General features: G+C 51.2%; 2 protein-coding genes across 2 annotated transcripts in view; one reads left to right on the forward strand and one right to left on the reverse strand.

The window, feature by feature from the left end:
- LOC114600140 (cytochrome P450 11B, mitochondrial-like) lies at window positions 1-20,045 on the forward strand. Its single transcript, XM_028735960.2, has 9 exons — window positions 1-533; window positions 2,286-2,441; window positions 4,524-4,723; window positions 6,027-6,230; window positions 9,091-9,245; window positions 11,379-11,542; window positions 12,165-12,243; window positions 14,911-15,102; window positions 18,164-20,045. The coding sequence occupies exons 1-9, from the start codon at window positions 274-276 to the stop codon at window positions 18,275-18,277; spliced, it is 1,524 nt and encodes a 507-aa protein (XP_028591793.1). The 5' UTR covers window positions 1-273; the 3' UTR covers window positions 18,278-20,045.
- The window catches only part of LOC114600141 (TBC1 domain family member 20-like), a 16,361-nt gene continuing 12,573 nt past the window's right edge, over window positions 19,729-23,516 (reverse strand). Inside the window, exon 8 of the mRNA XM_077932660.1 lies at window positions 19,729-21,959. Within this exon, the coding sequence (XP_077788786.1) occupies window positions 21,692-21,959 (268 nt within the window). The 3' untranslated portion in view covers window positions 19,729-21,691. The remainder of the gene's footprint in view (window positions 21,960-23,516) is intronic.

Genomic DNA, 23,516 nt, shown 5'->3' on the forward strand with positions numbered 1-23,516 from the left:
CGGCCTTTGAGGTCCCTTCTGCCTTGAGAATTCAGCGTTCCAGGTTGGTGCACAGGCAGCGAGTGCGGAGAGGGATGTGTCCCCGATGGAGATGTCATCATTTCTGACACGGCCGGGAGGAGGTGCGCTTGCATGGCGCTGTGTCCTTGGCCAGGGGAGGCCCTGGCAGGGTTATAAGGCCCCTCGCTCTCTTCCTCCTCGGGGGAGAGCACTTGGAGAGGAACCAGAAGACCTAGGAGGTTGCTAGGGTGCTGCGAAGGCAGGGGAGGGGAGATGGGAGCCTGCGGTCAGATGAGCCCCCGGTCTGCTCCTTCTCGCGTTCTGCGCTCCTTCTGCTCGGGGCAGCCACGCCATTCTGTGGCGCCAGCCGTGGCCCCAAAGCCACCAATCTCCAGGGCACTTCCCTTTGAGGCCATCCCCCGCAGCAGCCCCAACGCCTGGGTCAACTTGTACCAGTTCTGGAGGACCAACAGCTTCCCAAACTTCCACCACATCATGCAGAAGAACTTCCAGAACCTGGGGCCCATCTACAGGTGAGTTCCAAACCCGCTCTCAGGTGGACACTCTTATGCAGAAGCAATTCAGACGCATCTTAGAGTTTTATTTAATCTAATTTAATCTATTTGATTTATATACAGTGGTGCCTAGGGTTGCAGACGCTTCAGGTTACAGACTCCGCTAACCCAGAAATATTACCTCGGGTTAAGAACTTTGCTTCAGGATGAGAACAGAAATCATGCGGCGGCAGGGGGAGGCCCCATTAGCTAAAGTGGTACCTCAGGTTAAGAACAGTTTCAGGTTAAGAACGGACCTCCGGAACGAATTAAGTTCTTAACCCGAGGTACCACTGTACATGTCCTTCACCAAGAGATCTCAGGGCCATTTGCTAGATTAAAATGCAAGATAAAACCACAAATAAATAGTTAAACCAGAAGCAAGAAAACAATAACCTCGCGTTTAAATCAAAGTTTAAATTAAAAACAAACCCCAGACTTTTTGCAGGGGGAAATGTGGGGAAGAACCACTTTGGAAAGTGTGGGATGTGTGTGGGAACACGCTTTCTGCTGGGGGACAGGGGGATAAATGGCCCATTTCCGTCTTTTTCCAGAAACCAGGGCGTGTTGGTTGGACTCTGTCCGTGCCAAATCTTAGGGCTTTGGTGCCCAGAAAGTGTCTTGTGGGTTTCAGCCCATTTCAGACTCCAGTCCCATAACAAGGGCTGTTTATGGGCAACAGTATTTGTGCAAATTAACCAATGCAAAATTTTGAGGCAGAGTGTGATAGTGAGCCATTTAAAACTTGCATGAGCTTGCGTGGCCATGTATGGCTTGCGCTTGGAAGACCACAGCCCAGGGTCTCCGTCTGAGTCACCGCTCAGCTCCTAGACCTGATTTCAGCATCAGGCAGTATTAGACGGCCGCCTTAGTGTGGGTTTGTGCGGCAATAGGTCACTCACACATTAACAGCCCAATGGAGGTGGATTTATACTCAATGGTCTTCCGCACGGGATCTTGCTCTGTCAGTCGCTCTGTGATGCTTCCTCAAATGCATTGCTTCCAAAGGAGAACACCCAACAGGCTTCCTTAAAAAGCTACCTTGCAAGAAGGTTGCTAAAAGGATTGGAGGCTGGGGCTGGCTGGGCTTCCCTAGGGAGGCAATTTCAGCAACTCAAATGAATTATCGTATTTTTTGCTCTATAAGACTCACCTTTTCCCTCCTAAAAAGTAAGGGGAAATGTGTGTGCGTCTTATGGAGCGGATGCAGGCTGCGCAGCTATCCCGGAAGCCAGAACAGCAAGAGGGATTGCTGCTTTCGCTGCGCAGCGATCCCTCTTGCTGTTCTGGCTTCTGGGATTCAGAATAGTTTTTTTCTTGTTTTCCTCCTCCAAAAACTAGGTGCGTCTTGTGGTCTGGTGCGTCTTATAGAGAGAAAAATACGGTAACCCCACAGCTGCCGAACGATGCAGACCCACCAGCTAGTACATTCTACAAGCCAGTTAAAAACAACAACACCCTACTACCTGCATGTATGAATCAGCCCTCTGTTGAGGGCAGAGATTTCTGTTGAGGGCAGTGTGTATGTGTGTGTGTGTGTGAGAGAGAGAGAGAGGGGGGGGGGGAGAGAGAGAGAGAGAGAGAGAGAGACAGGGGAGAGAGAGAGAGAGAGAACTTTTCTGTTTATTCTGCACTTCCGGAGCTGCACTCTGCTTCTGGGATTTGGCAGGGGCAGTCTGGGGGGGGGGGGGTGTCCATATCTCAAGGGCTTGACTCCGTCCCACTTGGCAGGGAGACGCTGGGCACCTACGACTCCGTCCACCTGCTCCTGCCCCGCGACGCTGCCGTTCTGTTCCAGACCGAGGGGATCTTCCCACGCCGAATGGGCATCAATTCGTGGATCGCCCATCGCACGCTGCGGAACCACAAATGCGGAGTCTTCCTCTTGTGAGTGAGGGAAGGGCGGGCTGCTGCTGCTGCTGCTGGACGTGGCATCGGGAACTACTTTAGTGGCGTAACTTCTGCATTTCCCACACCCAGTGCCCCCCCCCCCCCGATGGTTGGGATGGCCTCATGCAGTGGGATAACTTCCCATTTATTTATTTATGGGACCGTGTGGGTACATGGTTCCTCTTCCTCTCCTCATTTAATCTCCACAACCACCCTTTGAGGCAGTGACTGACCAAAGGCCACACAGTGAGCTCCATGGCCGAGTTGGGATTCGAACCCAGGTCTCTCCAGGACTAGCCCAACACTCTAACCCAGCCTTTCTCAAACTTGGGTGCCCAAATGTTATTGGCCTACAACTCCCATCATCCCTAGCTGCCAGGACTAGTGGTCAGGGATGATGGGAGCTGCAGTCTAACAACACCTGGGGACTCAAGTTTGATAAAAGGCTGCTCTAACCACTACACCGCACTGGGTCTCAGGAACGCTGGTTCTCATCCCTTGTCAGAATGACTTCAAAGCATTCTTAGCTCAGTTGATGGAGCATGAGACTCTTAATCTCAGAGTTGTGGATTCGAGTCTCGCTTTCGGTGAAAGATTCCTGCATTGCAGTCATAGCTGTCAACTTTCCCCTTTTCTTGCGAGGAAACCTATTCGGAATAAGGGAATTTCCCTTTAAAAAAGGGAAACTGACAGCTATGATTGCAGAGGGTTGGACTAGATGACATTCGTGGTTGGTCCTTTCTGTGGCTCTGCGATTCTCCCAGTCCCTGCTGCTGTAACGCACCAGAGCCAATATGGTTTTGAAATTAGACCCGTCTGCCTCCTCTTGAATCTCAGCTCCTCTGGTTAAAAGTGGCTTCCACAGAACAACCCAAGTGCTCTTCTGGTGTTACTGGACAGCAGCACCCTTCATGGCTGACCACCGGCCATGCTGCCTGAGGCTGATGGGAGCTGGAGTCTAGAGGACCTCAGGTACCCTCCGAATATGTGGAGGCAATGCTGAGCTCCGAGGCAGGAATGGGAACGCGGGAGGAGCACTGCCTTCTACTGAGTCAGACCAGTGGCTGCACTGGTTGCATGGTGAGTTCCTGCCCATCCCCAGTGGAAATAATGACACAATTATGAAGGTTAATGGGCTAGATAAGGCCACAACTTTATTGGTTACAGGTGATGAGCAGTATTGGCTTAGGCACTGGTCCTAACCGACTATATCCGGCTTCAGCCCGTCCGCCTGAAGTCCAGGAAAGGTTATCCACCAGTAGGGGGAGTCCTGCTGATGCACATTAACTAGGAACTCCCCCAGGGTCACCAATAGGGGGCGTGCCTTAGGCCCTCACCTCCCCAGGCTTCGGACAGGGCCACGCCCCCCGGAATCCTTTACCGGACTACCCTTCAATATGTGGGGCAGGTGATGGCCATACCTCCCCTCTTCCATCAACAGAGCAATACCAATGCCTAATCGCCAATACCCAGAAAGTTGTGACGAGTTGCTACGAGGTGGGCGAAAACCAAGTGGCTGGTGCCAGTTTGCCAAGTGGAAAAATTCCTACCAGGCCCCTCAATGGCGACCAACTGAGGTCCATAGCAAGGTCAAGGAACGAAAACTTTATAGGGTGGGAGGGTGGGAAGCAGGAACAGCTGGCAGGCAGAAAAGAGGGAGATCCCCAGCCTCGTCCTGCCTTAAATAGGGCAGGCCATGCCCCCAGAGCCAGCTGATTGGCCGGCCAGGGGGTGATGCGGCCGGAAATCCCCCCAATTGCACAACCCCACCTCCTCCATAGGGCGGAAGTAGCTTTGGCAGCAGTGGATCTCCAGGATTTCAGAGCAGGATCCTCTCCCAGCCCTTCTTGTAGATGCGGCCAGGACTCGAACCTGGGACCTTCTGCATGCAAGGAAGATGCTCTGCCACTGAGCTACCTCTGAGTGATGGGAGGGTGGTAACTGGGGTGCCAGGTCCAGGAGGGAAGGTGGGGCAAGCGAGGATCAGCGGTGGGGGATGGAGTCCCTGCACAGGAAGCCAAGCCAAGCACTCCTGGCGCAGAGTCTCCTACCTCACTTTGGGGCCTTCTTCCCGCGCAGAAACGGGGAGGACTGGCGCTCAGACCGGCTCATCCTCAACAAAGAGGTGATCAGCCCCGTGGGCACCCGGAAGTTCCTGCCCTTCCTCAACACGGTGGCCGAGGACTTTGCTGAGTCCATACATCGGCTGATCAGGAAGAATGCACGGCGCTCGCTCACGGTTGACCTCTACCACGACCTCTTCCGCTTCACCCTGGAAGGTACGGGCATTTGCGGCGGGGGGGTGTGTGTGTGTGTGTTATTCTCTCTCCTCTTCTTACTTGTGTAAGAATGCCAATACCTATTTCAGCAGAGTTGAAAAATCACCACCCACCTGCAACTTATCTCTAGAAGCCTGCACTGGCTCCCGGTGGAGTCCAGGGTCAGGTTTAAGGTGCTGGTTTTGACCTTTAAAGCCCTATACGGCCTAGGACCCTTGTACCTATGGGACTGCCTCTCCTGGTATGCCCCGTGGAGGACCTTAAGTTCCACAAATGACAACACTTTGGAGGTCCCAAGTCGCAAGGTGGTTAGACTGGTCTCAACTAGGGCCAGGGCCTTTTCAGTACTGGCCCCGACTTGGTGGAGCACTGTCACAAGAGACCAGGGCACTGCGGGACTTGACATCTTTCCGCAGGGCCTGCAAGACGGAGCTGTTCCACCTGGCCTTTGGTTTGACCCTTATGTTTTCCCTCTCCTTATGGTTTTGATCCATGGGCTACTTTTAAACCTGTATTTTAAATTGTCCCCCCCCCCATTATATTTTTATTGTAATTTTACTGGTGTTAGCCTCCCTGAGCCTGGCTCTGGCTGGGGAGGGTGGGGTATAAATAAAAATTATTATTATTATTATTATTTATTTAGGACAAGGTTGCATAACCTTCTAGAATAAATACGATATCCAAGGTTGCTTTAGGATTTGTTGTTTAGTCGTTTAGTCATGTCCGACTCTTCGTGACCCCCTGGACCAGAGCATGCCAGGCACTTCTGTCTTCAGATTTGGGTTACTTTTATCCCATTTAAGTTTTCCTCTTAACAAAGACTGTTTAGGTAAACAAGAAAAATACAAGCTTTATAGTTTGCTCACTTTTAAAGTCTTGCCAGGTTTCAATATATTCAGCGATGAAAATCAGGCAGCCAATAATCCTGAAAAGTTACAAAAACCCATGGTCCGGTTCAACTAGTATTCACGAGTGTTGCTGCCCTTGGCAAATCCTGGCCATCGTGGCTCAAAGCCATTGATCGCCATCTCCTCCATGATTTTTTTTAGCCCTCTTTTAAAGTCATCCAGGTGGTTGGCCATTACTGCCTCTTGTGGGAGAGAGTTCCGCAGGAATATTCCCCTGGAATATTGCCTAGGATTCGAAACTTTGTGGAGGAGGACGCTCCTTCCTTCCTTCCTTCCTTCCTTCCTTCCTTCCTTCCTTCCTTCCTTCCTTCCTTTGGGATGAGAAAGTGCATCTGGAAAGCCCCCACTCCCTCTCCTGTGACCTCTAACCTCCAATCTTCCTCCAATCCCTGCAGCCAGCAGCTACGCCTTGTATGGGCAGCGCCTGGGCCTCCTGGACGAGAATCCCAATCCGGAGTCCCAGCACTTCATCGACACCGTGGAGACGATGCTGCGCACCACCTTGCCCCTCCTCTTCCTGCCGCCCGGGGTCATGCGCTGGGTGAACAACAAGCTCTGGCGAGATCACATGGAGGCCTGGGACGCCATCTTTAAGCACGGTGAGCCCCAGATCCCTCATCGGGGGGAGAGGACCATGGGGCAGTGGCTCCCCCGCACCCAGTGGGGTGCAAAGGAGCGGCTGAGCTGCATGGCTTGGTTTGAGTGGGTGGCAGGGCAAGCAGCGCTCCATTCCCCTTTGAGCTGGAATTAAGCATGCAGGGAGCATGCGCTGTCTGGAGCAGGAATGTGACACAGTCCCTGCTTCATGGTCCTGGGCCTGCGTGAGTTGACCTTAGATGGACCAGTCGAGGGCTGGCAGTGGGCACTGGACAAGGGGCACTTGGTGGCAATGGAGACAGAGAGGCTAGCTGCAGAGGCTGCGGTTGCTGGAGATAACCAGAGTACAGTCATACCTCATGTTACGTTTGCTTCAGGTTGCGCGTTTTCAGGTTGTGTCCTGCGGCGACCCGGAAGTAACAGATACTTCCGGGTTTCGCCACTCACGCATGCACAGACGCGCAAAATGACATCATGTGCATGCGCAGAAGCAGCAAATCGCAACCCGCGTGTGCGCAGATGCGGGTTGCATTCTATTCAGGTTGCAAACGGGCCTCCAGAACGGATCCCGTTTGCAACCAGAGGTACCACTGTAGGTACCACCCTGGTAAGACAGTGCGCAGGCAGGTGGGGTCTCAGCCGGTGTACCAGATGGAGCAGGTAGACAGCCACACTAGAGGCAGTATTAACCTGCACCTCCACAGACTGCTGTGAGTCCAAGATGACCCCCGGACTACACACCTGGTCCTTCAGGGGCTCAGTTACCCCACTTAGTACCAGGGATCTAACAGGCACAGTTTAATGGGCAGGGAGTTCCTGTCCTCCAAAGAAGCAGAAGGAGAGAAGGAAACAACGACAACGACAACAACAACAACAACAATTTATTTGTACCCCGCCCATCTGGCTGGGTCTCCCCAGCCACTCTGGGCGGCTTCCAACAAAGATTAAAAATACATTAAAATGTCACACATTAAAAACTTCCCTGAACAGGGCTGCCTTCAGATGTCTTCTAAATGTCAGGTAGTTGTTTATCTCTTTGACATCTGATGGGAGGGCGTTCCACAGGGCGGGCGCCACAACCAAGAAGGCCCTCTGCCTGGTTCCCTGTAGCTTTGCTTCTTGCAATGAGGGAACCACCAGAAGGCCCTCGGAGCTGGACCTCAGTGTCTGGGCAGAACGATGGGGGTGGAGACGCTCCTTCAGGTGTTCTGAAACGAGGCCATTTAGGGCTTTAAAGGTCAACACCAACACTTTGAATTGTGCTCGGAAACGTACTGGAAGCCAATGTAGGTCTTTTAGGACAGGTGTTATATGGTCTTGGCGGCTGCTCCCAGTCACCAGTCTAGCTGCCACATTCTGAATTAGTTGTAGTTTCCGGGTCACCTTCAAAGGTAGCCCCACGTAGAGCGCATTGCAGTAGTCCAAATGGGAGATAACCAGAGCATGCACCACTCTGGCGAGACAGTGGGCAGGCAGGTAGGGTCTCATCCTGCGTACCAGGTGGAGCTGGTAAACCGCTGCCCTGGACACAGAATTGACCTGTGCCTCCATGGACACCTGTGAGTCCAGAATGACTCCCAGGCTGCGCACCTGGTCCTTCAGGGGCACAGTTGCCCCATTCAGGACCAGGCAGTGGAGGCCTGAAGCTTGATCTTGTTAGCTTCCCTTAACTTCCAGGAGATTGTGTGCTGCCAACACACTGGTGCCCATCTCTGGTGTGTGAGGAGGAGGCTCCTCACTGGTTGCTGGGAACCATCTCATTCCTCATTTTGGTACCCGTTCAGCAACAGCCATGGCCTTGGAGCTCCTGGGGTCCCAATGTGCTATGTTTGTCCTTGGGTGCCTTTGGGGGCCTGGGTTCAGTTTGTGCTCAGCCAACGCCACTTGCCTGGTTCCCATGTTTCGTACAGCCAGTCCAGAGAGTGGCGCTTCCTGTCTGCTTCCTCCCTCCCCCCCAGTCTCAGCGGTGCCCCTTTTGGAACCCACCATGGAGGAGGATGGGGGCAAAACTCGGCTGGAGTCGGCCCTGCCTTCCATTTTCTCTGGCGCCACCTGCTGTTGGGCTCCCTGCCTGCCACCCCTGGCCTGGATGTGGGCTTCTTTCTAAGGCTGATGAAGGAATGGGTTTCTGTGCAGTCAGTTTGAAACTGACCCCAAATCCCCATTTTTCCTCCTCCAAGGGAGCGTTTCTAAAATGCATTAACTTGAGCTTTTCAAGCTCAGGAAGTTTGAGCTTGAGTCAATGTATAAACAGAAAAGCCAGCTGTGTAAACAAGTGCTCAAAGCCCTCTCCCTTATCAGTCTGTGATGGCAATGAGTGGCCTTGCCAGTTCCAGTAGAGCAGGGATGGCACGTCTGGGTCTTATCTTACATCCTGACCACAAAGACCACAAAGACGCACAAACCTTGTCAAGTCTGACAAGAGACCCGGGAACGGCGCCAGGAGTTGGTGACCTCCTGCCCCAAGATAAGAGTATAGGAACAGGAACAACCTTTTATGGTCAAGAGTGCCAGAACAGGAACAACTGTTTATGGTCATGGATGTCAACTTACGTGTATAAGCTGACATGCTTGAACTCCTGGGGAAGGGGGGAGAGGGTGCCTGGAGGATATATATACTGCATGAAATTTCTCATTTCTTTGGACTTGCTGTGGACTGACCAAGCAAGTGCCTTCTGCTATCCGGAAAGCAGAATAAACTCTTTCTCTGAATCAACCTCGGTGTCATTTGACTTCCTCCCTCCCTCCCGGGAGCAACGCAGACCCCACCAGTTGGTAAAGTCTAATAAGGCTACACTGAGAGTGGGGCGCTTCTCACTGCGCCTGGACCTGATCCCCACCTCTCTCTCCTTGCTTCTGCAGCGGACAAGTGCATACAGAATATCTACCAGGAGTTTTGCCTGGGGCAGCCCCGCAAGTATTCCGGGATCATGGCCGAGCTGCTTCTGCAAGAGGAGATGCCCCTCGACTCCATCAAGGCCAACATGACGGAGCTCACGGCAGGCAGCGTGGACACGGTGGGTGCGCCCCACCCCATAAACACATCAGGAACATCAGACCAGGCCAAACCATGGGTGGTGCTTGAGCTTAGTCTTGGCCACGTTGACCGGCAGCAATGGGTCTCCTTGGTTTCAGATGGGACATATGGCCCAGCCTTCACTGGAGAGCCTGGGACCCCCTGCAAGGGGTCCTGTAAGGCCTGCCCCTGCTTTGCTGGCTTATTCCCACCTGGCCAGCCCCCCACTGACTGCTTCCAGCTACGAAAACGGTTGCTGTGGAAGGTGCCAGAGACCACGTCACTGTTAGTCTGGAAAAGCAGAAGGCTGAGACCATTAAACTGGCTTCAGTGGGTTTTGTCAATGTGTCCTTCTGATGATGATGATGATGATGATGATGATGATTTATATACCGCCCTATACCCAGAGGTCCATATAGTTAAAGCCATGGTTTTCCCAGTAGTGATGTATGGAAGTGAGAGCTGGACCATAAAGAAGGCTGATCGCCAAAGAATTGATGCTTTTGAATTATGGTGCTGGAGGAGACTCTTGAGAGTCCCATGGACTGCAAGAAGATCAAACTTCTCCATTCTTAAGGAAATCAGCCCTGAGTGCTCACTGGAAGGACAGATCGTGAAGCTGAGGCTCCAGTACTTTGGCCACCTCATGAGAAGAGAAGACTCCCTGGAGAAGACACTGATGCTGGGAAAGATGGAGGGCACAAGGAGAAGGGGGCGACAGAGGACGAGATGGTGGGACAGTGTTCTCGAAGCTACCAGCATGAGTTTGACCAAACTGCGGGAGGCAGTGGAAGACAGGAGAGCCCGGCGTGCTCTGGTCCATGGGGTCACAAAGAGTCGGACACGACTAAACGACTAAACAACAATACCCAGAGGTCTCAAGGCGGTTCACAGAAAAGATCAACATAAAAATGAATGATAGTATTATAATATATAAAACAGGTATGAGGAAGAAAATAATTTAATGTGGAGTGTATGAAGACTCGGAGATTCAATTGGATCAACATGGAAATTACATTACTGAAGAGATATTATGCTTTATACATTGAAAGCAGCTCATCTCTACCAATTACAATTACCAGTGACATTTCATGTGGTTTTCATCCATCTCTTCATAACAATGAGTGTAGCGGCAGCATTTACACTTTGGAAGGCCACAATCCTTATTACATATTCCTAGTTGTAACCTCCACGGAACACAATGGCCAGAATTGGATTATTTGCATGTTATCTTCCTGAAATATGAATGAGACTTCTGGACACATATGCAACCTACTCTTCTCTTTGTGCAAGACAACAAATTAGGAAGCTTTCAGTTAACTATGGTTTCATATTTTGCTAAAGTAGGGCTTGCCTTTGAAGACAGTTCAGAAACGGCAGTGGGCTCAGAATCTGGCAACCAAATTGCTGACCAGACAGTCTGAATATGTAACACCAGTTCTAGCACAACTGCATGTTTGAGTTGTTTAGTCGTTTAGTTGTGTCCTCCTCTTCGTGACCCCTGGACCAGAGCACGCCAGGCCCTCCTGTCTTCCACCTCCTCTTCATCCACTAGTTCTCCCTCCCACATGAGGCAGGGGTAGCCACAAACCTTGTTTGTTGTTGTTTAGTCGTTTAGTTGTGTCCGCCTCTTCATGACTTCCTGGGCCAGAGCACGCCAGGCCCTCCTGTCTTCCACTGCCTCCCGCAGTTTGGTCAAACTCATGCTGGTCACTTCAAGAACACTGTCCCACCATCTCGTCCTGTCGTCCCCTTCTCCTTGTGCCCTCCATCTTTCCCAACATCAGGGTCTTTTCCAGGGAGTCCAGGGTGGCCAAAGTCTTGGACCCTCAGCTTCAGGATCTGTCCTTCCAGTGAGCACTCAGGACCGATTTCCTTCAGAATGGAGAGGTTGGATCTTCTTGCAGTCCATGGGACTCTCAAGAGTCTCCTCCAGCACCAGAATTCAAAAGCATCCATTCTTTGGCGATCTGCCTTCTTTATGGTCCAGCTCTCGCTTCCATACATCACTACTGGGAAAACCAGAGCTTTAACTATATGGAGCTTTGTTTGAGTTGCTTCCCATTATTTGGGGGAGGGGGGCACACAGTCCGAGGAGGTTCTTCCTCCCTTGACTCTCTCTCCCCCCCTCCAGACAGCCATGCCCCTGCTCTTCACCCTCTTTGAGCTGGCCCGAAACCCACAAGTCCAGACTGCCCTTCGGGAAGAGGTCAAGGCTGCTGCGGTCTCAACCAGGGAGCTCTCCAAGGTGATGAATGACATGCCGTTGCTCAAGGGAGCAATCAAGGAGACGCTGAGGTAAGGAGGGCAGGATGGGTGCCATGCCTGGCGAGGAAATGGGTCCCACAAGGTGGCTGTGGGGTGGGCAGGGTGGATGAAAACGACTAGCTTGGGATTGGACTGGGAAGCTCATGGAAGAGGAATTAGCAATGAGCTGCATGAAGAATGGCTTTCCTGAAACAACTTCTGGTGGTACTAATCTGGGATAGCTCAGTTGGTAGAACATGAGACTCTTAACCCCAGGGTTGTGGGTTCAAGTCCCATGTTGGCCAAAATATTCCTGCCTGAGACTGTGAATAAGGATGGATAATATTAGTTTTGAATTTGAAAAATAGCCGCAAATTCAGAGACATGAATGAGGACGATTAGACATCTGGAACATGGGAAGTCCCAATTTTTTAATAATTGGAATATATAATTGGTGTATTGTGGTTATTGTAATTTGGATTTGATTTAATTTGTCCTTAATTGGTAGATTGTTATTGAAAATGAATAAATTTTAAAATTAAAAATATATATTCCTGCCTCACAGGGGGTTGGACTAGATGACCCTCGGGGTCCCTTCCAAGTCTACATTCTATGATGCTATTATTCTCTTCCTCCACTTTCTTTGAGAAGCCACAACATCCTTCTCTTGCAGGCTCTACCCTGTGGGGATTACAGTGCAGCGCTACCCGATGAGGGACGTGGTGCTTCAGAACTACTGTGTGCCAGCTGGGGTGAGTGTCCTTTGCAGACTCCCTTCACCACCCATCAGCCAGGATCCCACGCCGATTCTTGTTGTTCTTGTCAGGAGCTCGTCCTACACTCGAGTAGGACCCTGGCAGAGACACATGCCCGACTGGCATGTTCTCTTCCTCCTGGTCGATCGTTCGGGAGCTTCAAAAGCTTTCTTCAGCCCGAACATCACAGTGGCCGATGCCAACAGAGACCGGCACACTTAGGGATCCGCAGAGTCTGCGCAACTTGCATGACACACCTCAGCAACTCAGCATTTTGGCTAATCTACTTTATTTACATATAAACACACACGGAGCACTGCAACATGGTTCCCTCTCTCTCTAGCATCAGACAGCAAAGAAAGAAAGAACAAAGGACAATAGTCCCACTTCACGGAACACAGTAACACAAACATCCTGTCTCCGTCACTTCCCACTCTGTGGAATGAAAACATACACCATCATGTGATAGACAACAATCCCATGACCGCAGACACAGGGAATGAATCTTCAACAGTTCTATCCCCCATCAGAGATATTGTGATCAAGGCTGCCTTGGCCCAGACCATTCCTCTCCTTGCAGAAGGACCATTGGTCAGTGGCGCCATTTCTGGCTTCTACCAACTCAAAGCAGATTTGGGTGGCAGAGTGATGGGAAAGACCCTTCTCTGCCTGAGACCCTGACAAGTCAGTCAGAGTAGGCAAGAGAGGAGATGTGGAGCTGCGGCATGGAGAAAGGGGAAATATAAAAGTTTTCCTCCCTCTCTCCTAACGCTGGAACTCACGGGCATCCCCTGGAGCTGAATGCTGGGAGATTCAGGACGGACAAACGAAAGTCCTTCTGACAGTGCATAGTTATCCTTATGGCACTTCCTTCCACAGGAGGCGGGAGTGGCCCCCGTCCTGGGTGGCTTTAAAAGAGGATTAGGCAAATTCATGGAGGAGAAGAGGGCTATTGTGTGGGAATGTTCAGGGATGCAGGAGAGGATATATTGTTTGATTATAGCCTTTCCAACTTGTGTTAACAAGTTCACAATTTAGCAGAGTAACATTCCCCCTTTTAAACTCGCAGTGGATGCGTTAGCTCAGGCTCACTAAAGCCTCAATAATAACGGTTCTGGTATTTCCCCCTTATTCCCTCATAAAAGATAAGACACAGCACAGTCTTCTATAAAAGTATAAAAAGGTTTACTCAACACATCATTCTGTTCACAATTGGATCCCAGAAGGCAGCCTTAGCTTAGAAAAGTAAGACAGTCCCTCTGTCCTCTCTTGGCTGGAGGCCAAGAGAGCATCTTTGGCTAAGCAGATGTTGCTTCTTCGATGCATGTAGTCAAAAGAGAGAGAGATGGATGCCCTGCCCTGTGCTTTTGTTGTTACCTGCACAGGTGAGGCCACGCCCACCTCTAGTCACATGCAGAGGAAGTCTGTCCCAGCCCAGAAGGAAACAGGAAGTTGACCTGCTGGCTGGACAAACATTCCTCCCCATGTGTAAACATGTTCACTCTAGGAATGCTGTACCTGGCTGCTCTTGTGTTTCACATCCCACATATTGATGGCCACTGGCCCTGATGGCTGTGTTCTGCTCCCACAGTCAGAGGCAGCCATGCTTCTGAATTGCAGCTGATGGAGACCGCAGGAAGGGAGAGGGCTGCTCTTCTGCTCAGATCCTGCGTGTGGGCTTCCCATTGGGGCATCTGGCTGGCTGCTATGAGAACAGGATGCTGGGCTCAACGGGCCATTGGCCTGATCCTGCAGGCTCTTACGTTCTTAATGCCTGGTGCGTCCTTGCCTTCTTGGCTTCACAATGGGATCTTTCAGCCTTATGTCTGCCTGGTGGATTGGGTGAGAAGAAGTCCTTTTGATACACCCAGACAGGCAATCTGGATGTCCCTGAGAATGCACAGGGCAGCAGGGCTCCAAAGGATGCTCCAAAAGGGGATGAGGCGAACCAGCCTCCTTCAGAGATCCTCCTTCTCTGAGCTACCTGTCTACTCTCCCAAACCTGGACCTAGCTGTTGGTGGTGGGAAGGGTGATCATCTCCCCAAGATGAAGCTTCACGTTCTTAGTCCTGGCAACTGGGTGAAGAATTAGGGCAAAAAAAATTTATATATATAAAAGGGATGCAGGTGGTGCTGTGGGTTAAACCACAGAACCTAGGGCTTGCCGATCAGAAGGTTGGCGGTTCGAATCCCCACAGTGGGGTGAGCTCCCGTTGCTCGGTCCCTGCTCCTGCCAACCTAGCAGTTTGAAAGCACGAAGTGCAAGTAGATAAATAGGTACCACTCCGGCAGGAAGGTAAACGGTGTTTCCGTGCGCTGCTCTGGTTCGCCAGAAGCGGCTTAGTCATGCTGGCCACATGACCCGGAAGCTGTACACTGGCTCCTTTGGCCAATAAAGTGAGATGAGCGCCGCAACCCCAGAGCCAGTCACGACTGGACCTAATGGTCAGGGGTCCCTTTACCAGATCTGTGTGGAGTTTTGATCAATGATGGGCTGGGTGAAGTGACCACCTATCAGCCTGGAGCAACTATTGTTGGAGGGACTGAATGTCCCTGGTGAACGTACAAGTGAGCCACCACCTTTGGAAGCTCCAGAGCTTGATTTCAGCTGCCAAGGACGTTGCCCCGGAGCCTCCGCTCAAGACTGTGCTCCTTCCCTTGCAGACCTTGTGCCAGGTGGGGCTCTATGCCATGGGCCGGAGCCCGGAGGTCTTCAGGGACCCGGAGCGCTACGACCCCAGCCGCTGGACTGGCAAAGAGGACAACAGCTTCAAGGCGCTGGCCTTTGGCTTCGGGTCACGGCAGTGCATCGGGCGGCGCTTGGCCGAGGCAGAAATGACCCTCTTCCTCATGCATGTGAGTTGCGGGGTTGCAGGGCCAGGAGGTGGGAGCAATTCTCTACCCGGTGTCTTGGGAGGCACCACAATGTGGGGATGCGCAAATGACCCTTTGCTCAATGCCTTTGTACCCCTCTTGTGGAGTCTGTGTACATGGGTGTCGCCCACAGTTACCCACAGGCCACTGACCCCGTCTGAAATATTGTGTTTTGGGGTGGCTTCCCCAAAGCCGATTTCACTCTGACTTCAAAACTGTTGCGTGGCAAATCCCCGGTGCCCACGGTGGAATGGTTTCCTGGGGGTGGCACCCCATGCCTGACATTGGGGGTGGGTAGGTGGGCATCTTGGAGGAGCATCCCACTTCCCACCCACCCACTGCAACCGTATCTATGGCTACACAGAAGTAATCCCCACTAGATTCACTGGGGCTTACTCCTTGGCACGGACCCAGCTGTTTTGTGACTGGCGCCCACTGCGCTTGTTCAAAATGCACCCACGGGCTCAGAAAGGTTGGTGGTCAACAACCATACAAGAAATAAGTAAAATAACCAAGCAAGTATTAGAAATCACCCCAGAATTGACCTTACTAAGCATCTTCCAAGACAATAATGCCCACTTACACCACAAAGAGCTCATAACCCACCTGCTCTCAGCAGCCAGAAACACCATAACCAGACACTGGAGAGACCTAGAATCATAGAATCATAGAATCATAGAATCATAGAGTTGGAAGAGACCACAAGGGCCATCGAGTCCAACCCCCTGCCAAGCAGGAAACCCCATCAGAGCACTCCTGACATATGGTTGTCAAGCCTCTGCTTAAAGACCTCCAAAGAAGGAGACTCCACCACACTCCTTGGCAGCAAATTCCACTGTCAAACAGCTCTTACTGTCAGGAAGTTCTTCCTAATGTTTAGGTGGAATCTTCTTTCTTGTAGTTTGGATCCATTGCTCCGTGTTCGCTTCTCTGGAGCAGCAGAAAACAACCTTTCTCCCTCCTCTATGTGACATCCTTTTATATATTTGAACATGGCTATCATATCACCCCTTAACCTCCTCTTCTCCAGGCTAAACATGCCCAGCTCCCTTAGCCGTTCCTCATAAGGCATCATTTCCAGGCCTTTGACCATTTTGGTTGCCCTCCTCTGGACACGTTCCAGTTTGTCAGTGTCCTTCTTGAACTGTGGTGCCCAGAACTGGACACAGTACTCCAGGTGAGGTCTGACCAGAGCAGAATACAGTGGCACTATTACTTCCCTTGATCTAGATGCTATACTCCTATTGATGAGGCCCAGAATTGCATTGGCTTTTTTAGCTGCCGCGTCACACTGTTGGCTCATGTCAAGTTTGTGGTCAACCAAGACTCCTAGATCCTTTTCACATGTACTGCTCTCAAGCCAGGTGTCCCCCATCTTGTATTTGTGCCTCTCATTTTTTTTGCCCAAGTGCAATACTTTACATTTCTCCCTGTTAAAATTCATCTTGTTTGTTTTGGCCCAGTTCTCTAATCTGTCAAGGTCGTTTTGAAGTGTGATCCTGTCCTCTGGGGTGTTAGCCACCCCTCCCAGTTTGGTGTCATCTGCAAATTTGATCAGGATGCCCTTGAGTCCATCATCCAAGTCGTTGATAAAGATGTTGAATAAGACCGGGCCCAAGACAGAACCCTGTGGCACCCCACTAGTCACTCTTCTCCAGGATGAAGAGGAACCATTGATGAGCACCCTTTGGGTTCGGTCAGCCAGCCAGTTACAAATCCACTGAGTGGTAGCATAGTCAAGACCGCATTTTACCAGCTTCTTTACAAGAATATCATGGGGCACCTTGTCAAATGCCTTGCTGAAATCAAGGTAGACTACATCCACTGCGTTCCCTTCATCTACCAGGCTTGTAATTCTGTCAAAAAACGAGATCAGGTTAGTCTGACATGACTTATTTTTCAGAAATCCATGCTGACTATTGGTGATCACAGCATTCCTTTCTAGGTGCTCACAGACTGTTTGCTTAATGATCTGCTCCAGAATCTTCCCTGGTATTGATGTCAGACTGACTGGGCGGTAATTATTTGGGTCCTCTCTTTTCCCCTTTGTGAAAATAGGGACAACATTTGCCCTCCTCCAGTCTGCCGGGACTTCGCCTGTTCTCCAGGAATTCTCAAAGATGACTGCCAGTGGTTCTGAAATCACATCTGCCAGTTCTTTTAATACTCTTGGATGCAGTTCATCTGGCCCTGGAGACTTGAATACATCTAGACTAGCCAAGTATTCTTGTACTATCTCCTTAGTTATTCTGGGCTGTGTTTCCTCTGCTGAATCATTTGCTCCAAATTCTTCAGGTCAGGCATTGTTTTCTTTATCGGAGAAGACTGAGGCAAAGAAGGCATTGAGGAGTTCAGCCCTTTCTGTGTCCCCTGTCAGGAGTAAGCCTGGATCAGTGGTACCAAATAGTATGGGAAACAGCCTTATTAGAAAAACTAATAACTGACACAGGGAGAAATGGAAGAAGACGCCTTCACCCCCGTATGGCTCCCCTTTATCACACACACAGCCCTACAAGACAATGACAAGAATCCACCAACAGCATACAAATCAATATGGCTAACCTGATCCAAAACACCCACCCACCTCACTCACACACGAAAACAAAGACCACCACAGCCAACCACAAATGAACAACCACACCCATGGCCAACCCCAACCTCTCTCACCACCAAAGGAAGACAAGCGAACAGCAAAGAACCTGCACAAGCAACGCTGACACCAAACCCTACATATATTAAGTAAAATAGAAACATCGCCACCCGACCCCCCATCTCTCTCCCCCCCACCTCTTTCCCCCTTTTCTTCCTAATTTCTCAACAAATGAAACTGATGTGTAAAAATGTTACATGGGAAAAAAATACGAGAGAGAGACATTGCAAACACTTTTGTAAATCAAGGAAATCTTTAATAAAAATAAGAAAGGTTGGTGGTCCCTGTTTTCAGGCAATGGTGAGGAGAGGAAGGGGGTCCCTTGCCACCGACTCAAGGAACACTCACCCCAGCATACCTGCAGCCTCACATGTGTTGTGCTTCTTGTTTCAGATTTTGCGCAACTTCAAGATCGACACCGTCTCCAAGGCAGACCTCAAGACCGTCTATGGCTTCATCCTCATGCCAGAGAAGCCCCCTCTGCTCACCTTCCGGCCCATCGACTAGGGCACCAGCCCCCTCAGCCCCTTTCTCCCCCTCTGGACCATGGAAGGGGCCCGTCACTTGGGGGCGCAGACATCCTGACACCCCTTCCTTTCTCTCTGGCCATCTTGCTGCCTTCCTTCCCTCCCCTTCGGGCTCCAAAAGACATTCTTTCTGGCACCCCCCATATGATTTCATCCCAACCGTACCCCAAGGCTGGTAGAAAATTGCAGGCTGCATTGAAACTCGGGAAGCTGGAGGAAGAAGCCAATAAGGGGTGACCACTAGCCCAGGCCAAGCCTTGGGAGAGGTTCTGTTCTTGTAATAGCAAAATACAGTGGATGCTCAGGTTGCGAATGTGATCCATGCGGGAGGCACGTTCGCAACCCGCAGCACCGTGTCTGCGCACGCGCGGGTTGCGATTTGGCGCTTCTGCGCATGCACGACTGCTGAAACCCAGAAGTAACCCGTTCCGGTACTTCTGAGTTTCGGCAGGTCCGTAACCTGAAAAAACGCAACCTGAAGCATCTGTAACCCGAGGTATGACTGCAATGGCTCAACCCATTGGGATGTTGAAACAAAACAAAATAATAAAATAAAATAAACCATTCCAGTAGCACCTTGGAGACCAATAATAAATAATAATAAATAAATTTTTTTATTTATATCCCGCCCTCCCCAGCCGAAGCCGGGCTCAGGGCAGCTAACAACAATAAAATAATACAACATTCTAAAATCATTTCATTATAAAATTAATTCAAATCAAATTGACCAACTAAGTTAGTTATTGGTATGAGCTTTTGTGTGCATGCACACTTCTTCAGATACACACGAAAGCTCATACCAATAACTAACTTAGTTAGTCTCTAAGCTGCTACTGGAAGGAATTTTATTTTATTTTATTTATTTTGACTATGGCAGACCAACACGGCTACCTACCTGTAACTAGAACCATTGGGATGTGGTGCTCTTACACATTCCAAAGCAGCTTGGGTAGGAATGCAAGAAAAGCTCTGTGTTTCCCAAACTTGGGTTTCCAGGTGTTGTTGAACTACAACTCCCATCGTCCCTAGCTAGCAGGACCAGCCGTCGAGGATGATGGGGGTTGTAGTCCATAAAACAGCTGAAGACCCAAGTTTGGGGAGCCCTGACCTAGCTGGATCCTGTCCTCACAGTGGCCAGCAAGTTGTCTCTTCTGAGAAGACCACAGAAGAGGGAGCTGAGTGCAACGGAAGCCCTCTCTGCACGCGGGCAAATTCAGAGAGGAGAGGGCAAGTGGTGGCCGTGAGCCCCCATGGCTACGCTCTTCCTCTATGGTCAGAGGCAGAAATGCTTCCAGATCCCAGATGCCAGAAACTACAGGAGGGGCTTGCAGGCTTCCCACAGGCGACTGAGAAAACTGGGCACTCTTATGCTTTTATGTTCCAAGGAAGAGAGGGGCACAGGGATTGCTCATCAGAAACACAGGCCAACCAAAAAGTCAAAAGTATTTATTTTATAAAGCTTTCCTTTGCTTTCAGCAAAGTCTCATCGAACCCAACATAGTCTGGGTTTCCTTGTTCTCCCCTTCAAGGCAAGTCGTGTGGCTGAGCAGGGGGGTTAGCGGGGGGACCGGGACCCCCACTTAATGTGCGCCTTTCTAGTCCAGAACTGTAAAGGGAGAAACTGGACATTCAAGGGGGACAGGAGCGATCAGACCAGCACTTTGGCAGCGGGGAAGCAGTCCCATCTGGGGTCTGCTGGCAGAGAAAGGCAGGATACAAATATAAAATAAATAAATGCACACACTCGGTTTTGACTCACATTGTCTGGTTCATTTGGCAAAGGGGGGGGGGCTGCTGTGCCTGCTGCCGCCCCCCAGACGACGAAAAGGCATAGGGCAAGACAATGCAATCCCTATACTGTGCACAAAATCTGACTCTGCTTCAGCGCTGGTGCCAGAACAGAGCCCTCCTCTGCACCCAGGGCAGCAGGCTAGCTTAGGGCAGACAGCACACAGCTCTAGCTTCTTTCCACCCCTCAGAATCTGCCGCCAGAGGCAGCTGCCTCACTGTGCCTCATGGAACAGCCGGCCCTGTATGCAAAGAGGTGCGGCCAGATTTCTTGTGCGTGAAAGTCAAGGCAGGCGGCCGGGAGCCCAAGGCGGAAAATGAGAGCCCATGCAGAGTTCACAGGAGCCCCCATTGGACTCTCTTGAAATCCAGGCACGGAACGAATGTGCCCACAGAGAACTCCACCTCCGAAGGCAAGCAAGAATTCAAAGCATATTCCAGGCAGTTTGGCAGCGGATCTCTCCCTCCGGTTCATTTTGGTTAAACGGCTGTGTGCCTGTGTCCCTCCACTCCCTAGTAAATAAACCATTTATAAGGGGACTCTTGGCTTTGCCTGGTTGTTCAGAGGCTCTGCAAACTCTCTCCTAGTGACACCTCCTGTGTGAGCCCATCCAGTTCCACCCTGTGTTGGGTCGGCTGAAAACATTGATAGTCTCACTGCTTAAAATTGCCATTGGGCTCTGTGTTGGTCAGAGTAAATATCCCTTTAGGTTTGGGATTTTTGCCTTGAGCGTGTATACATATAGGATCAGAAGGTTGGTGGCAGCATCCAAGGTTTGAGGAATCCTCGCCTCAATGCTCTCACGCTTTTCTCCATCTGAGGAGAGAGGGGACCCCAGAAATGCCGAGGTGACAGCAGGGCTTTGCAGACTTAGCAGGCACCAAACCCCAAAGCAGAGGCAACTATTGCTTCCATGCAATTCAGATATGAATAGGAGGCTGCCTCGTTCCACGTTAGACGCAGGTCCATCTATAGCTCAGTGGGCTGACAGCGGATCTCTGGAGTTTCAAACAGGGGATTTTTCCCAGGAACCCCACCCTTCCTGGAGAACGGCAGGGACTGAAACCAATCTGCATACAAGGCGGACACTCTAATCCTCAGCCATGCTTCTCCGCCCTGGGTCATCTGCTATGCCAACTCAAGACGCCCATCCCTGAATGTGTTGCCCGTGGCAATGCAGCTTTTGGGCAAGGAAGCCCGGGGCCTCCCTGTCACTGTTCAAAGAGAAGCCGTTATTGGCGAAGGTGGAGACCCCAGCCCTCATGCAGGGAAGGGGAACGGCAGTGGTGAGCCGAGGGGTCGAGCACCCGGCAGCCCCTTGGCAGCCTCCCCAGGTGCTGCAACACTCACGGCATCTCTGCAGGGACTCGGAGCTGTTAGCAAGTGCATGCAAGCTGGCCAGCGCTTTCCACTCGCCCCTGGCTGGCGTTTTGGCCGCCCCTTGCCCTGCAGAGCATTCCAGGCAGCCAGGAGTCTTTGGATGAGAATCATAGAGTTGGGTGGCCTTTGAGTTGATCCCTTTGCTCAGGGCAGGGAACCCAGAGCTAGGGCGCCCCCAAGAGGCAGTCCTCCAGGTCCACTGGGCACGATGTCTTCTGCTCCAGGTCAGAAGAGCTGCAGGAGGAACTCGGGAGCCCACTCCAGGGCGGTCTGCGTGACGGCCAGGGCCGCGGCCCCCAGCGTGGCTGAGATGCCCCAGACCGCGGCCTTCACCAAAGGGCTGTGCTCGGCTGCAGGGAGGAGTTCACCCGCTTCCTCTGCCTTGCTGGTGGTTAAGTGTCTCTGCTGCTGCTGCTGCTGCTGGCGCAGGATGGCGTCTGGGCGCTGGCATGAAGCAGCCTGCTGGAAGGCTGAGAAAGTGCCAATGCTGATGCTGGGAGGGGTGGAAAAGAGAGGGGCAGAAAATGGGTCAGTTGGGGAAACAGACAAATCTCCTGGCTCCGGGATGTAATCCACTGCCTGGCCAGAGTAGTACATGCTCTAGTTATCTCCCGCTTGGACTACTGCCATGCGCTCTACATGGGGCTACCTTTAAAGGTGACCCGGAAACTACAACTAATCCAGAATGCGGTAGCTAGACTGGTGACTGGGAGCGGCCGCCGAGACCACATAACACCAGTCTAGAAAGACCTACATTGGCTCTCAGTACGTTTCCGAGCACAATTCAAAGTGTTGGTGGTGACCTTGAAAGCCCTAAGCGGCCTCGGTCCAGTAGACCTGAAGGAGCATCTCCACCCCCATCGTTCTGCCCGGACATGGGGGTCCAGCACCGAGGGCCTTCTGGTGGTTCCCTCGCTGCGAGAAGCAAAGCTACAGGGAACCAGGCAGAGGGCCTTCTCGATGGTGGCACCCACCCTTGGAACGCCCTCCCACCAGATGTCAAAGGGAACAACAACTACCAGACTTTTAGAAGACATCTGAAGGCAGCCCTGTTTAGGGAAGCTTTTAATGTTTAACAGACCACTGTATTTTAACACTTTGTTGGAAGCCGTCCAGGGTGGCTGGGGAGACCCAGCCAGATGGGCAGGGTATAAATAATAAATTATTACTATTATTATTATTACTGGGAGCAGACAAGTACAACAATTCTTGTTTTGCGAGTGGAGACATTGTAAGGGAATGTTTGGTCCAGCCAGTCAAAACTTCCTGTTCCTCCTGGCCTGGAGCATCCTTCTTTGCATGGGACTAGTGGGTGGGCGTGACCTTACCTGACCTGACAAAAGGTTCAGTCACACTGCCACCTCTTTTTCTTCCATCTTCCATTTCATCCTGTGAACTTCCTGGACTGAACTGCTGGCTGCCAGCCAAGCAGTCCCCCAGGTTATCTCCCATATGGGGCAAACCTGTTTGTCTATGTTTGTAACTTTAAGCCCAAGGCATCCCTGATCACACTGTGCTCTGCCTGATTGTGAGTAAAATTGCTTTTTGTTACTTATGAATAAGACTGTGGTGTCTTTATTCTTTTAAGAGGGATTAAAAGGGGGTCTTACCAGGAACATGTTAGGACACATTTCAATCTGGACAAGCCAGATTGAATTGCTTATTGTCTTAAGAAACTCACACAAGTTTGCAGCCAGTTTTCTGCTGTGTGAAAAGCGGGATGAAACTGCTAAGTAAAGGAACTTGCTAGCACAAGTTAGGAAGGATATTAATAACCAACGTATCCTCTTCTGCCTGCCTCAACATTCCCACACTGGCAGGGCGCACTCTCTAACTTTTCACCTCTGACTTCCATGGGATTCTCTGTGCATTAAAAAAAACTTAGGAAGCTTTGGAGAAGACCAGCTGTCTGTTCTCTGCCTTCGTGGCTGTGTGGAGAAGGAGGGGAGGATGGACGCTGCAAAGACAAGCAGAACAGAGCCCTACCTCACCCCATGCATGCACACACCTCCTGGGGAAGGAACCCAGGATCCCACTGCCCCTCCTCCCG

The sequence above is a fragment of the Podarcis muralis genome, chromosome 8, assembly GCF_964188315.1.
Source record: "Podarcis muralis chromosome 8, rPodMur119.hap1.1, whole genome shotgun sequence".
Lineage (NCBI taxonomy): Eukaryota > Metazoa > Chordata > Lepidosauria > Squamata > Lacertidae > Podarcis > Podarcis muralis.

Coding starts and splice junctions, on each gene's coding strand:
- LOC114600140 (XM_028735960.2), top strand. CDS start 274: ATGGGAGCCTGCGGTCAGATGAGCCCCCGGTCTGCTCCTTCTCGCGTT. Junction 534..2,285: donor AACCTGGGGCCCATCTACAG/GTGAGTTCCAAA, acceptor CCCACTTGGCAG/GGAGACGCTGGGCACCTACG. Junction 2,442..4,523: donor AAATGCGGAGTCTTCCTCTT/GTGAGTGAGGGA, acceptor CTTCCCGCGCAG/AAACGGGGAGGACTGGCGCT.